The sequence below is a fragment of the Antechinus flavipes genome, chromosome 5 (assembly GCF_016432865.1).
Source record: "Antechinus flavipes isolate AdamAnt ecotype Samford, QLD, Australia chromosome 5, AdamAnt_v2, whole genome shotgun sequence".
In the NCBI taxonomy this organism is placed as follows: domain Eukaryota; kingdom Metazoa; phylum Chordata; class Mammalia; order Dasyuromorphia; family Dasyuridae; genus Antechinus; species Antechinus flavipes.
This window is the reverse complement of record NC_067402.1, coordinates 78,334,623-78,350,277: the sequence shown is the minus strand read 5'-3', so window position 1 is coordinate 78,350,277 and position 15,655 is coordinate 78,334,623. Positions and strand designations below refer to the sequence as shown.

Here is a 15,655-nt window from a genome sequence, read left to right as displayed (position 1 = left end):
ACCTTACAAAAGGCCCAGGAAGGGCCTAACCCTTTCCTGATTTCCTTCAGAGCCAGTTTGTCCCTCCCTCCCTCATCTCTGTCTCTCCTTCCACATACAGACACAGACGCATACTTTTTGGTATGTCTATTTTATATCTACTTAGCTATATGCATTCTCAACCCAGATAGAATGTAAGTGCAGTCAGAGCAGGGATTTTTCCCACTTTTTCCTCCCTTCTTCCTTCCCTTCATCCCTCCTCTTCCCTCCCTCCCTTCTCCCTTCCACATTTCCTTCTTTCTACCTTTCTACCTTTCCTTCCTTCAACCTTTCCTTTCTTCCCTCCTTCTGCCTTTCCTTTCCTCTTTCTCTCCTTCTGCCTTTCCTCCCCTCTTTCCCTCCTTCCGCCTTTCCTTCCCTCTTTCCCTCCTTCTGCCTTTCCTTTCCTTCTTTGCTTCCTTCCTCCCCCTCCCCATTATGCTTTAATCTTCATTCAGTCTCCATAATTCTCTCTCTACATACAGAGCCTAAGTCTATTGGCCTTTCCTTTTTCCCTTCCTTTCTTTCCTTTTTTTTTGCCTTTGTATTTAATGTGCCCAGCATAGTGCCTGGCACACATTGGGAACTATATAAATACTTCTTGACTGATAAACATTATCCCCATCTAGTAAAGATCTGACAGCATTTGAATCCAGATTTCCTAACCCTATAGCCAGTACTCTTAGAACAGGACTATTATTATTGTTGTTGTCTTTCCTTGTATCCCAAGTTCTTAACACTGTTTGGAATATAGTAGGTACTTAATAAATGCTAGTGGACTAAAGCAAGTGCTTCTAATCTATTTAGAAAGGAATATAGGGTTTTTGAGGGAAGAGACATGTATACCACTAGGATAAGTGTGCCTTTATTATACCTGCTATCAATATTGAGGCTGTGAATTTTTATAAAACTCACATCAATGATGGTAGCAGAATTACTGATGCTAGGTGCATGAGCATCTAATAAGAGTGCAGTCCAACGCTGATGTGTTGAAGATTTTCTTAGTTCCAGGAAAAGGGATCTTGTACAAAATGATAAATGACTCTGTCTCTTTACCCTCCACATCCCAACAATGCACAAGCTTGCAGGATTGTTCGGTAAGTAGTAGCAGGAGAGAAATGCATTTTTCATTTTCCAGCCTGTTAGTAACATGATTCTCGGCTCCCATGTGGCTCATCATAATTTCAAAAGATATGGAGCAGAAGGGCTTTGGCAGGAGAGAATTGTTTTTAAAAGTTGATGGAAATTAGTTGTTTCTCATTATACCAGAGTTCAAAATATAAGATGCATAAAGCTACGGACAATTTAAAGTGACATTTGAGACGCCTAGAGGAGGTCACAGGAGGACTGAGCCTGTGATCTCTGGAATCTTTTTTTCCATCTCCTTGTTTCTAGGATTCTATAATGTGCAAAATAAAAGTCTTTCAACATGAGCTTAATCAAAAGGCCTTATTTTGGAATAGGATATAGGATTCTTTGGTATATAAAAGAGATGGTGATAAGTATTTTAGCATTAGAGTCTGTCAGTACACTAAAGACATTATTGAATGGTTGATTTTCTCAGAAGACAGAATTAGACATGAATTATAGAATTCAGCAATGATTTATTCAATGTCTAACTATTTGTCAGGGACTGTACTTGAAACTTGAGTACCTAAAATAAAAACAAAACATATTCCCTCAAATAACAAATTTTATCAGAGACAATAGGTATAAACATGAATGAATACTATTTATGTTATATATAAAGTGATTGGAAAGCATTTTTTTGGGGGGGACTAATGGTAGGGAGCTAAAGAAAGAATTCCTGTAAAAGGTTGTGCTTGATGAGAGTGTGGGAGGAAATTACAAGAATTTTGAACTGGGTGTTGAAGAGTCAGAGATGAGGAGAGAGGGCATCCCAGGTTTGGAGGACAAGTCAAAGGTTAAGTAGTGGGAAAAAGAACATCTATAGAATCATGGAATTTGAGAGTTGAAAGGAACATCAGTCATAATCCAGTCTGATTCATACATGTGAGAATGTACTCAGCTTCTGATTGGAGGCATCTAGGGAGTGGGAATCCACCACTTCCAGAAGTTAGTTTACTTTTTGTCATTCAGTCATTTTTAGTTGTATCTAACTTTTTGTGATCACATTGGGGTTTTCTTGGCAAAGTGGTTGGCCATTTTCTTTTCCAAGTCTACTTTTAGATAGCTCTTCTTGTTAGCAAGTTTTTACCTGACATCAAGTTTAAATTGGCCTTTTTGACATTCCTAGTGCTTCTGGCTCTACTATATGAAGCCAAATAGAACAAATTCAATTCCTTTCTATGCAATAGCCCTTCAAATAGTTGAACATATCTATCTCCCTCCATAATCTCAGACTTCTTTTCTTAAAAATAAACCAAACTCTGATATCACGAATTTAGAACTAAATATGATATTCCAGATGATATGTGACAAGGGCAGAGTATAGTGAGATTATCATTCCCATGTTTCTGGAAGCTCTGCCCCTCTTAATTCTAAATCCAAGATTCCATTAGCTTTTTGGATGCTGCATCTCACAATATAATATTGTGACTCCACCTGGGATCTCATAACTGAATGTGGTAGTCGTGGAATTATAATTTATTGCTGTAAATGTTTGATTTGTATATCTATTTTGTATAACTCTATACAAGGATCGTGTAAAAATTTCTCTGATGAAAAGGAGCCATGAGTAGAATAAGCTTAAGAAGCCCTAATCTAAGATATAGATTAAAAAATCTTTAATTGCACAAGCCCAAAGATGGATCCCAGGAGTATGTGTACTCTAGTATTCCACTAGAAACTACCTGCTATGTTGACACTAAGCCAATGACAACTATTCTTTTTAATATAGGAAGCAGTAAGTAAAGTTTGGCTAGAAGATAAAGTGCCTGAGGCAAAGCAATGGGAATCTAGTCTGGAAAGATAGATTCGAATCTGATTGGTGATGTATTGAGTTGGGTGGTTGATGGTATGGACTGGGGTAGAGATGGTGTGCTGAAGGCCTGGATTTGGGCAGGAGTCTTGCTAAAACTAGCCCCTCAGAGTCCGGCATGATTTTAGGAATGAGTCAGGGCTTCACTGGGGAAGCGGTAGAGTTGATTATATGTCCCCACTTCCATCTATCCTTTATATGTTAGAATGTAAGAATGTTAAGAACATTAGAATGTAAGTTTTATAAGAGCAAGGACTGTCTTGCTTGTTTATATTTGTACTTCCAGTGCTGGAGCACAGTGCCTGGCACATAAGTTCTTAATACATTTTGTTTTTGTCTCGCTCCTTTTTCTCTAATTTTCTTTTTTTCTCTCTTTCACTATTTCTTTGGCTCTTCCCTCCCTTTCAAATAAGATGGATTTTTTTTTTTTGGCCTTTTTTGTCTCCCGAACATTTTTCCTATTCCATGTAATTAGCAAGCAGTGATGAGGTTTGATTGATTCCTATCTCAACTTTGAATATAATTCTAAAGACCAGTTTGACAATTCCTATTTTTACTTATGCAATTAGAGGTCCACCTCACTTCTTCCAGACTCTCCTGGGGGGCTTTTAGTCTGTAACTTGACAGAAGTAGTTTCAAAACCAGTTTTATTTCTGTCAACACCACAGAAATTTTGTAAAAGAAAAAAATTGGATGAAGTTTAGGGGAGGCAGTTCTGCATGTGTTGTAGATAAAACTCCAAACTTTTGAGTCAGGGAGACCTCAATTCAAATCCCTTCTCAGTGGCTTCTTAAACTGAGTGATTCTGTAAGCAAATCACTTAACCTTTACTAGCCTTGTTTTTGTTACTTGTGATATGGGGAAAAAAAGGACTTAAATCACCAAGTTCCTGAGAAGACCAAATGAGATGTTATAAAGTGCTTTGCAAGAGTTTGATATTATTCCTTTCAGGTAACAGTGGTCAGAAATTTCTTCTTCATTAGTCACTTATTGATTTAGATAAATATGGGGTTAAGAGAGGAACTCTACTTGGAAGGCTGGGAGCAACTTTATTACAAAAAATCAAAAATTGTCTATTACTTTCAAATTTATGAAAACAAACCCTTTCCAGAGTCTCTTCCACTTAAAGAGTCTACTAGCCATTTGAAATGATGGCTTCAACATGGAGGTGACTTAAATATTTTAGCCCTATGTAATCAAAGAGAATTCCAGTTGAAATGGAAAAGTAACTCTGGTGTTTGTTAACTTCTTTAAGTGGATATCCAAGATCATAAAAAGAGACAAAGATCTTTAGTCAGAGGATTATGACTTTGGACAAATCACTAAGTGGGTGTCCATTTTCTCATGTAAAATCTATAGCAGGCTTGTACCACATGATTTCTAAAATCTTTTCTAATCATAATCCTGTAAATTTATGTGAGATGGGTATCCATTTGACCAATTTCTTGCAGGGTTTTGTATAAAAATGAGTGCATTCCCCCATCAACAAAAGCAGAATTCTCTTTGAAGTAATTCTTATAATTCTTTTGTATGATTTTTGGGATACCTTTGATAACCAACTTAAAAATATCCCTAAAGTTAAAATAGCAGTTACCCTGAAAATGATTCAATATGACAAATACTTATTTCATACATAACTTTTCAAGAAAGTAGCTAAAGATCTCTCTGTAGCTAATTTTTAAAACTCATTTAAAATGCATCCTATTTAGAGAGACTTCAATTGTCATGGTCCTCAAATTAATGGAGTGTTGGTGCCTATTTTGATTAGCGATAATCTTTTGTTTTGTCTATAATTTCAAAATAGCTTTCTTTACAATATTATTTTTATGATATCAAAGAAAAGGAAATAATACCTCTTGCATATTGGATAGGATCTTCCCCTCTTCCCTCAACACCAAGAAGATCATGGTAAACTTACAGTAAGACATGGCATATATTACACACAATCAGCAGGTAAGGATTGCATCATAAGATACACATACAGGTCTGAGAATATTTTAGTATAGTGAGGCAAAAAACAATGTTACTCACATATACATATGTTAACTTGTAATTTTGGGAGACGTTCCTTTTTTTTTCCCTCTCACTGTCCTGGATTTGCAGCAGAGGACACTGCTTTTGTACTTAATACAAAGCATCATAATCATAATAGCTCATCTAGCACTTTAAAACTTGAAAAGTGCTATCTATGTATCTATTTAATCTCATCTGATCCTTGTAATGACCCTATGAGGTAGGTACTATTATTTTTCTCTCTCTTGAAGAAGCTGAGAAGTTAAGTCACTTACCCAGAGTCCCATAGGTTTTCCTGACACCAAGTCTAATACTCTTTCTATTATGGCAAACCATTTCCTGGAATCAATAATAGTTTAGGATATTATTTAACTTGAGTGTTGATAATGACTTTATAGGTTAAGGTAGTATGCTAGGATGAAGACTGGCCCAGGACTCAGATACCAGAATCTGGGTTTTTGTCTTAACAGCTATTTACTATCTGTATATCTCAGAGCCAATCACATGATCTCTCTGAGCCTCTTCATAAAAATAGGTTAAAATCTACTGTGACTACCTTAGAAAGGTTATCATAAGACTAAAATAAAGTTACATGTATGAAAGTGATATGTAAATGTAAAACAATTAAGCAGGGAAAAATAACAGGCTTAAAAAAATCTTTTCCTTGTAATCAACAAAAAAATGTAGAAAATTTATTTGTACAGGACTCCCTAAATTACTCAATTTTAAGATTTAAATATTATTCCCTTTATATTTGGATTTTTTTTTAAAAATCTGTTTGGAGTTACTCTAATTTTAAAATGACATTGTTCTTGGTTAATAGTTACACTTAGAATGATAAAGTTAATACATTATGCTTCTAAATAATAATAATACTTTTCATTGATATCTTGCTTTTAAATCTGGAAATCACTTTCATATCCACAGAATTAAACAAGTATTTGTTATCTCCATTTTTTTTTAAGAGGAAGAAATTAAAGTTGAGTCATTTGTCCAAGATCACATAGCTGGTCAGATGCAAATCCTCAACTTGCTCGTCCTTCCATCTTCCTTCTATTACTTTGTTTATGTGATGCCAAAAGAGAGAAATGTTTTGTCTACTTAGTGCCAAGCAGCTGTTTATTTAAAAAATATTTTCATGATGGATTGTGTAAAAAATCAATCTTGTCTTAATGATGAAATCATTGATACTTACATGACATCTTCTCCCATTCCTTTATTATTTCCAATCAGTAATTGCTATAAATAGAGGTTTAAATTTTTTGGATGCCTAGTATTGAATATCTGCTAGAGTTCTTTAAAAAATTATTATAAATGGTGCCTCTGAGGAAGAGAATGAGCACCTAGAATTAATTATCCCCTAAACTAAAATGTTTCAATGAGGATATTTGTACTAATTAGATTCTGTTAGAAGATTTTCACCAATTTCTCCACTAACCAGATTATTTATATATATTTTATAAAATATGTACATATTGTATGATGTATACATATTACATATAATACATACCTATGTTATACAGTATATTATAAATAGCACACATGTCATATAATATGCACATTTTATAAATACATATGTTATACATATTATACACATATATGATATTTTAAAATTGGACAATATATTCTATACATTTTTGACCTAGTTGGTAGAGAGTAGCACAATTTTGGTTTTGGTTCCATAATTCTCAAATCACTTGAAATGTGGCAAGCTCTAGTTCATTCCTTTTAAGAATATTTAGCTACTTTAGTGTGTTAATTAATACACAAAATTTTTTTTCAGTTCTATAAAAGCCATAAGCAGAAAGAATTGGATGAGGGCGAATGTTATCAGCTTTTGAAAGAGAGCTTCCATGAAGTCTTTTGATGCCTTCTTATCATAGTGTTCAGATGACCCTGACTTTTTGAAGGCTTTTGTTGTTGGATGCATTCTCTGACAGATCTCATCAAGCTGGAAAAATCTTGATTACAGGCTAATGAAGTATTGTGAATCCATTGTCTGATGTCTAGACTGGTAGAAGGGTGGTCCCAACATTTACCACATTTTCTGACCATGCTTATTTTCATGATTAAAAGCAGATTCTTTTATTTTTTGGGGGGTTTATTCTAGTGAAGTTTTCTTATGGTGTGATTCAGTATAGAACCCTACAAAAAGCATGGGATTCTTTAACATATGCTCCTTGTGACTGAGATCACCCCCAAAAGCTCTTTGGATAATGCTAACTAGTATCATAGAAGAGGGAAGATGGTCATTGTCTGACACAAACTTGTAAATAACTATTAGTGCCTCGAGTTATACTGCCTATTGGAAAAAAAAAAAAAACAAACAGGAGTGGTTTAAGAGACCTTACTTACAACCATAGTTTGGTGGTTTGATTCGACAGTTCCTCTTCTTAATATCAACTCTCAAATGCTATTTTTCTTAGATTCAGAAGTTCTTTAATTTGGTTCTGTTGTCAATTCTGAAAATTTATTTGAACAATTACTTGGTCTCTCCACTTAATTATCAACCCCTAAGATGTTCTGTGGTCCAAAGCCACACCATTTTGACCTGAGAAATAAAAACAGGGCCAGCATCCAACACAATTATGAACAGGAAAAGAAATCCTTTGTCCTTCAAGCAGATATTTTCTTACCACTGAGGAGGGGCCGATTATGCCGGTAGGAAGTTGGCAGCTGACCAATGTCTTCTATTCTGTGACTCATTACCCTGGAAAGGTGACCGGTGTGATGTAGGCTCCCCACCACAATACTATGCAAGTAGATAGGCTCAATGAAGTGACTGAGGAGAGCTCCTTGCAACCCAAGAATGTTCCATCTGGTTGGGGAAAAAGAAAAAAAAAGTCAAAAGCAACCCCATTGGCCTGTGCAAGAAGAATTGAGTGCAAGAAGCAGCCCAGTCACGTTTCAAACCAGTTCATTTTGCAAAATGCTGCTGCTGCTGATTTTTTTTTTCTAATCCCTGATTCCCTAGGTGACACATTTCCCATCATGCTGATGGAAATGTCTCGCTTGGTAGCTGCTGCAGAGACACACTGGAGTGGTCATGACAGACTTTGGCCTTGTGGCTACTAATGATTTTGAGTCTTTTCTAGCTTTATTGGATGAAGTTAACAATGTTTAGTCTGCATTTTAATAAACCTTGTTTCATTTCCTATAGAAAGAAAAATAGCTAGTAATAATACTGAAGGTTAAGTTCTAAATTCTCCAAGGGATATAAAATTAGATAAAAACAAAGGGAAATCAAAAGTTATTTAAAAAATAGTCTGTGCCAGGAAATTCCAGGATTCAAATAGTCAAAGGAGAAAGAATTTGACTACTTCTTCTGACTCTCTCCTCCGTTCCCTCCACCAAGAGGAATGTTCTATTGTACTGAACTCAAATGACACTTACAAATGACCTCATTTTCATTTGAGTATAATTCTGACAGTAGAAATTCAGATAAGTGTAATAATATAAGGACTTTTCCTTTTAAATAAATATAGTTTAGGGTGAATTCTGTCTCTCTTTCCTATAATCTTAGAAACCAAAGTGCCGGCAACTTTTTAAGATGTTCTCTTCTACATGTGGGTGGGGAAAGGTTAGAGACTTTTGCTATTTAAGGCAACACCATCCAGAGGTTGCTATACTAAATAATGGGCTTAGAACCCAGCCTCCGTTAGGAGCAAGCATTATGCAGCTAATTTCTTACATCATTGTTCTTTTCATTAATTAACATTTCTCCACCGTTAGTGCAATTATTGTGGGGCTTCCATGCTGTACATCTCTTTTCATGATTAATAAGGAGTCATTATATATTTCCCTTTCCTGAAGCAGTCAATTAACACAGAATACTTTCCATTAATTACTGAATGTTTAAAACCAGCATGCTGTACCTGGAGAGCAATCTGCTCCAAGAACCTGTGACACCAATTGCTTTAAAAAGTTCTCTTTAAATTTTATTCCAAAAACACAAGCAATTTAGCCAGCAATATTAATTTGCCTCAGAAGCAGTGCTGTGAATGAGAAACATCTTTTAATCTCATGCAAGAAAAGGCAGCCATCTGGCTGGGGAGGATTTCAGAGAGAGCCTCTCTTGCTCTCACTCTGTAAATGCAGGTCATTAAAGTAATGTGTTCATCTACATAAAACTCAAATGGAATATAAAAGGTAATATTTATATACAAACAATTTAGTCCCACAATTTAAGCAGTCATTGGTTTTATGAAACATTTACTTTAGTCTATCAGATTTGCATAACTTCATTTGAAAAAAAAAACCTGTGGTCATTTCTACAAGTCAGATTGTCTTTCTTCCCTCAACCTCCCAGCAAAGGAATGAAACAGCTGCCCTTTTAGAATAGATCTACAATTGCAACATAGAATTCAGATTGGAAACTTCTGAGGAAGTGGAAATCTCAGTGAGAAACATAATGCATGAATTGGATGTTTCAGAGACCCAGCATTTGATGATAATATTTCCTCCTGGATATTAATTCACATTCATACCTGGGATACGTTTTTATAGCCCGTGTTTTCTCTAAAAGCTGTCTGTTTCCTTGATTTCTAAGATAAGATAAGAATTTCTACAAAGTCCAGAAATTTTTTTTTTGTATTTCAGGAATTGTTAATTTGAAAAAAACAAGATACTGTCTACTTTTTACATTTAATTGGGGTTTATTGACTTTTATTTTTGTGATGCTCTTTCGTCTCTCTTTTTCCTTTCCTTCAGTAACAACATCACACCAAGAAACAAGGAGAAAGCCAATCATTAGTAAGGTGATCATCATTTGGTCTTAGAGATGCTTTTCTTCTGAAGAAACAAGAAAGGTATGTCCTAGAAGAAATGATTATATTTGTCGTGAAGTCTATGAATCAATACCTTATTGCAATTTTTGTTTCCTGTCCTAAACACGTTCCGTTTTGCTCATGAGCCTGTTTATGAGACACAACCAGTATAAAATAAAAGAATTAGATATTAGCTAGGTAGACAGAATAATCTTAGGTTGTGGCTTGTGGCAAAGCATTCTGTTATAAATGAAGGTAAATGCTTAAATAATAGGATTTTTTAAAACTTTGAGGTTGTTTTAAAATTCATCATCAGTGAAAAGCAAGGAAACAATGATATAACTATCTATAACAAAGTACTTTATTAAATTTTCTTGCAAATATAATTAGTATTCACAAGAAAAACATCATTACACTGCAGATCATTGATGTATTAAGTTTTGGGAAAAAATATAGGCCCATTTTTGAATGCTTCTGATTGTGCAAAGACAAATAACTGCTATATCTGTCTTCTTAATAACCTTTAAAATAAGGAGAAAATCAACCTTCTGCTTGCTTAGTTATAGGATTTTCAACTTATTCAGCTAACAGAATCAATAAAACCAAATGTCTTCCTGCATATAAACGGGGGAGTTTTTAGCACTCAGGATTGAATGGAAAAATATCTCACCTTTTGTTCAAACAGCTGATATTACTGCAGTGTTGACAAAGACAAAATCCCATGTCCAGTTTTCAATATAGATAATCCCTAAATAAATATGTTTTTGTCTGTTTGTCAATCACTGAAATACCACAGATAAGTGGAGAAGAGATCTTGGAAAAAAGCTTTCTTTCTTTAGCTGAGAGACACAATCTCCTTACTGAGGACAAATCTTGGCCTCAAACTAACAATGAAAACAATTACAAGATCCTTTTGGGATAGACTCCAGACCAATCTAACACTCCAAGTGTGAGCCTCTAAGATAAGTAGGAAGATTGGTGATAATCATTAGGATCAGCATGTAATGGGTATTTGGGGTTGTTGGCTTAACATCTTGTGGCATAACTTCAAATGAGATTTAAATCTACAGTAGGTAGCGATGGACAACATGGGCCATTCTGCTAGGTGTTCTGGTATCTTCATAAATGAATTTTTGCCATATCTTATTCTTTTCCTGTTAGGGAAATGGCCTCTTATCAGATAAGAATAAAGGCAATATAGAAGCATCCTTACTTGCCAAATCTGGGTCCACATACCACTATATGCATAACGGGCTAATGTTGGGAGAAAATTTGACTAGGCTACATTATGTTGGCAACATTATAAGAATGATTATTGGAGCTGACATTACATAATCATTGTTGTTATTATTTGTTCATACTTGTGATTTTATTTGTGTAGATAGTTGCCATTGAAGAAATCTACCAAAGTGGATCTGCAACTGTTCTATGATTAATAATCTTAAAGGATTTGATTGGTGTGTTGACATCATATTACTTGCATAGAAATCATAGCTAGCATATCAGTAATGGGACTTAACACCAGGTCATCACAAATCTAAGGCCATTTTTCTATCTTCTTCTCTAAAAATTTTCTCCAGTAGCCAGAAATAAATATATAATCATTTTTAAAAAAATCTGAAGGATGAAAAAATAGAAGAGAAGTAAAACATCTCATCAGTAAAACAAATGATCTGGAGAACAAAGGGAGAAAAAAATAATAGAAAAAATCTTGATACAATATCACAAAAAAACTATTCAAGGAAAGTTTCCCTAAAGATCTAGAACAAGAAGGCAAAATAGAAATAGAAAAAAAAATCCACTAATTATCACCTGAAAGAGATCCCAGGAGCAAAAACTTACAGAAACATCTTAGTCAATTTTCAAAGCTTTCAAGTTGAGGAGCAAATATTGGAAGCAACAAGAAAAAAGCCCAATTTAAATTTTATAGAGCTACATTAAGGATTATGCAAGACCTAGCAGCTATTACATTGAAGGACCATAGGTCTTGGAATATTATATTCTGTAGAGCAAAAGTACTGGGATTATGACCAAGGGTAACTTATCCAACAAAGTTAAGTATGTTCCCAAATGAACAAAAAAAGAAAATTTATTGAACTCAAAGACTTTCAGCTTTTTGTGACAAAACCCCCAGAAATGAAGGGGAAATTCTACCTATAATATTCAGGAGAAATATAAGATAAACATTAAAGAACAATTATAAGGAGCTCAATAAGTCAAATTGTTTATTTCATATATGTGAAAATATTAGCAGTACTCTTTATGATTCTCATTATTTGGGTAGTTTGAAAGAAAGGCATAGGCTGAGTTGAATATGATAGGGTGATTTTAAAAAAATAAAACTGTATAGGGAGAGATAAAAATGAGTAATTATCTAAATCAAATGAGGCATAAAAGAAAAAACTAATGTAGCAGAAATTAGTAGGAAGGAGGGTGGGCAGTGCTGGAATGTTACTCATTGAGAATAGGTTAAAGAATGAACAACATTTGTATCTAGACGGGCACAAAACTCTTCTAAATTCAGAAAGAAATGAAGGCAAGAGGATAGATGGAAGAAAAAGATGAAGGAGGGGTCCTTAGAGGAGTAGGTAGATTAAGGAATAGGACAAAATAGCTGGTAGAAGTAAAGCAGAGGAATGAGGATGGATAAAGTAAATATAGTGAGAAATAAGAGGAAAAACAGAAGAAAAATATATAAATAATTGTAATTTAGAATGTGAATGGGACAACCATAAAATGGAAATGGATGACAGATTAAAAATTTGAATTCAACAATATATTGCTTTCAGAAAACACACTATAAAACGAGAGATACACAAAAGTAAACTAAAGGGCAGGAGTAGAATTTAACATGTAAAAAAAAAAAAGCTGAGGTAGTAAGATTAGACAAGATTAAAGTTAAAATAGATTTACTCAAAAGTAAAAGACAGAGAAACTATACTATGTGTCAGTAATGTTATTCAGTATTGTTTTAGACCTTTTAAAATACTTAGATCTCATACAACACTTGAGCCCATATCTTCCAAAGTAGATACAGGAACTCTATAAACATAAACATAAAACATTTTTTATACAAATAAATGAAGATCTAAGTAATTGAAATAAATTTATTGTTTATGGGTAGGTAAAGCCAATATAATTTTTAAAAAATGACAATTTTGCCTAATTAATCTATTCAATGTCATCCCAGTTAAATTACTAAAAAATATTTTACTGAGTTCAAAAATATAACAACAAAATTCATTTGGAAGAACAAAAGGTTAGGAACTTCAAAGAAATTAGCAAGAGAAAAAAGTTATAAAGAAAGTGGATTCAGCAGTATCAGATCTTAAAATATATTATAGGGTAAAAGCATTGTTGAAGTATAAAAATGATAATTTTGATTATTTTAAATTAAACTTTTTATATAAATAAAATCCAGAATAGACTAGGAAGCCAAAAATAGGATGGCAGAAAATTGGAAAAAAAGAAACTTTGATAGACATATCTCACATAGGATATGATTGGAATATTGCTGTGATATAGGAAATGATGAGTGGTTAATTTAGAAAAACATGGACAGACTTGGAAATATAAAGGAAAATACTATCCACCTTCAGGGAAACAGATGATGGAGGAAATGAATACAGTAAAATCTTACATGTGTATGTGTATATATGTAAGCATATATATAGATATATGTTTGCAAATATCTATATGTGTATAGCTATATGTGCATTCATACTTAATCATAGCCTTCGTTAGGGTGGTGGAGGGAAGGAAGCAGAAAAATAAAGTTAAAAAGTATACCATAGAGAACAAAAGAAAACCAACAAGGGAGCAAAGAAAACCTGGGCAGCTTTGAAAACCATGTATAGTATTTATTAAGTGGGTTTTCTTGAAATGGAAATGTATAGTTTTATATTGAATCCTCTCTTAAAGTCTGCTAAATACATGACAATTTTTTCCTTTCTTAATTTTGTAAGTAAGTTTGAAATAAAAAATGATGAAAATGCACTATTGTTCTAGTCTGTAAGCTTCTGTGTGGCAAATGAGTTGTTCTCTTTAAGGGAAACAACCAGTCAATACTCCATGGAAACACAAGCAGAGAATATCGTTGGTCATGCTGCAGTCTAGAGTAATTAGGAGTTGGTAAAAGATATAACTGGATAGGCTAAGATCTAGACTGTTGTTTATTGCAGAACTTATGAAGATAAGGCAAAGTGGGATAAGTCAACATGGTTGACTGAGTTGTGACTAATGGCTCAAAGGACAGATTATCAGAAGAGAAATACTTCAATGCCAGTGTTTGAGGCAAGTACCATGGATAGCTCCTAGTGAGATTTTTTTTTTTTTTTTCCAAGTATTGGTTTTTTATTTTGGGTAATTTGTTAATGTTATTTTTTCCTGTAAGATGGGTTCTTCTATTATATGAAGAGTCTTAAGCATTTTAAGATAACCAAATTCTCAATGATGGAAACTGCATCATCATTTACCCAGGAAACTTCAGTATCTCTTCAGTGTCGGTATTTTCTTAGGGTAAAACTGAGTATTGGTATTAGGAAATGGGAGTTTGAAGCCTCAGAGGCAAGGCTGGGGTTAATTCCTGAGGTCTTTTGAGTTATTATTCATCTTCATTTTCTTCTCTAGCACTCATTGAGGAGTCCTCTGATATTTGTACACATGATCAAGGCCTTGACAAGAGTTGGCTTATTTGCTTATGATATAGTGCTATCAAAATCAAGAGCAAAGTCAAATACCTGTTTTAATGTCCTAGACTGAATTCTGAAAACTGTTGACTATTTATCCTGCAAATATGTGGATTATTCATAAGAGGAAATAGACAAAGGAATATGAATGGTTTTGTGTAAACCTTCCTTATTACAGGAAAATTTATTCAAAGCACCTGCTTTACTTATGGTTGACATCATCTTCTTAGGTAAAAAGTAGCGCACAAGGGACCTCTCAGAGTCTAGTAGTTGAATTAGTACTGTATGAGGTAATTAGTATTAAATCCAATTGAATCGTAGCAAATATATTTCTTGGCAACAAAAAGAAATTCCCATTCCAAGACCCATGAGATCCTTGAGTATTTTGAATCAACTACAAGTATTAATGTGCCAGCCACTGAGTATTTGTTGTTACCAAGTTCAAATGTTTGGGATCCCAGGAAACTGGTGTGTTTATGGTTACACTATTATTGACTGGATTATGATCTGAAGGGTGATATACTCTTCAATATAATGAGTAATACCTGGATAAAGAAGAATGATTTCATTATTTTGGAAGTAGGCAGAGAAGCAGTTTATCAAATGTGTAATAAAGGATTGTTTGGCAAAAGTTGACGCATCATCTGGCTATACCTGTATCACCACTATTGGCTGAAAAGCAAATATTTCAGCCTAGTATTTTGCAGACATGCTACCAAATAGTTTGACAAATTCCTCTCCTTGATTAATTCAAATTGATTAATCTTGGAAGCAAATAAACTGATTGTTTTTGGTAATTTTTAGACATCTTCCTTTTGGGTAGTGGGCTTGGATTTAGGAAGAACTGAATTCAATTCTGGCCTTAGTCACTAACTCTGTGACCTTAGGGAAGGCACTTAATCTCTTCCTCAGTTTATTCACCTATAAAATGGCTATTTAAACAGTCTTCTCAGGGCTTTTGTAAGATGAAATGAGATAATATTTTTAAAACACTTAACACAATACCTGACACTTAATAAATCTCTCCTACCCTCCTTCCTTCTCTTGGTTCTTTCTTTGTTCCTCCCTTCTTTCTTGCTTCATTCCTTTCTTCCTTGCACACCACTACATTTTAGCATGTGTTTATTTGCATTTCTTTATTCATAGGTTGTCACAGTACTCATTCATCCCTACTATCTGCATATAGAGTAAAAGTTCTCTGAATTTGTTACGAATCTTTAAGATAGTTT

At 34.0% G+C, this 15,655-nt stretch overlaps 1 protein-coding gene across 1 annotated transcript in view; it reads right to left on the bottom strand.

Annotated features, from left to right (window-relative positions):
- Positions 1-15,655, bottom strand: part of ADARB2 (adenosine deaminase RNA specific B2 (inactive)) — a 479,733-nt gene that overhangs the window by 16,009 nt on the left and 448,069 nt on the right. Inside the window, exon 9 of the mRNA XM_051962361.1 lies at positions 7,609-7,790. Within this exon, the coding sequence (XP_051818321.1) occupies positions 7,609-7,790 (182 nt within the window). The remainder of the gene's footprint in view (positions 1-7,608; positions 7,791-15,655) is intronic.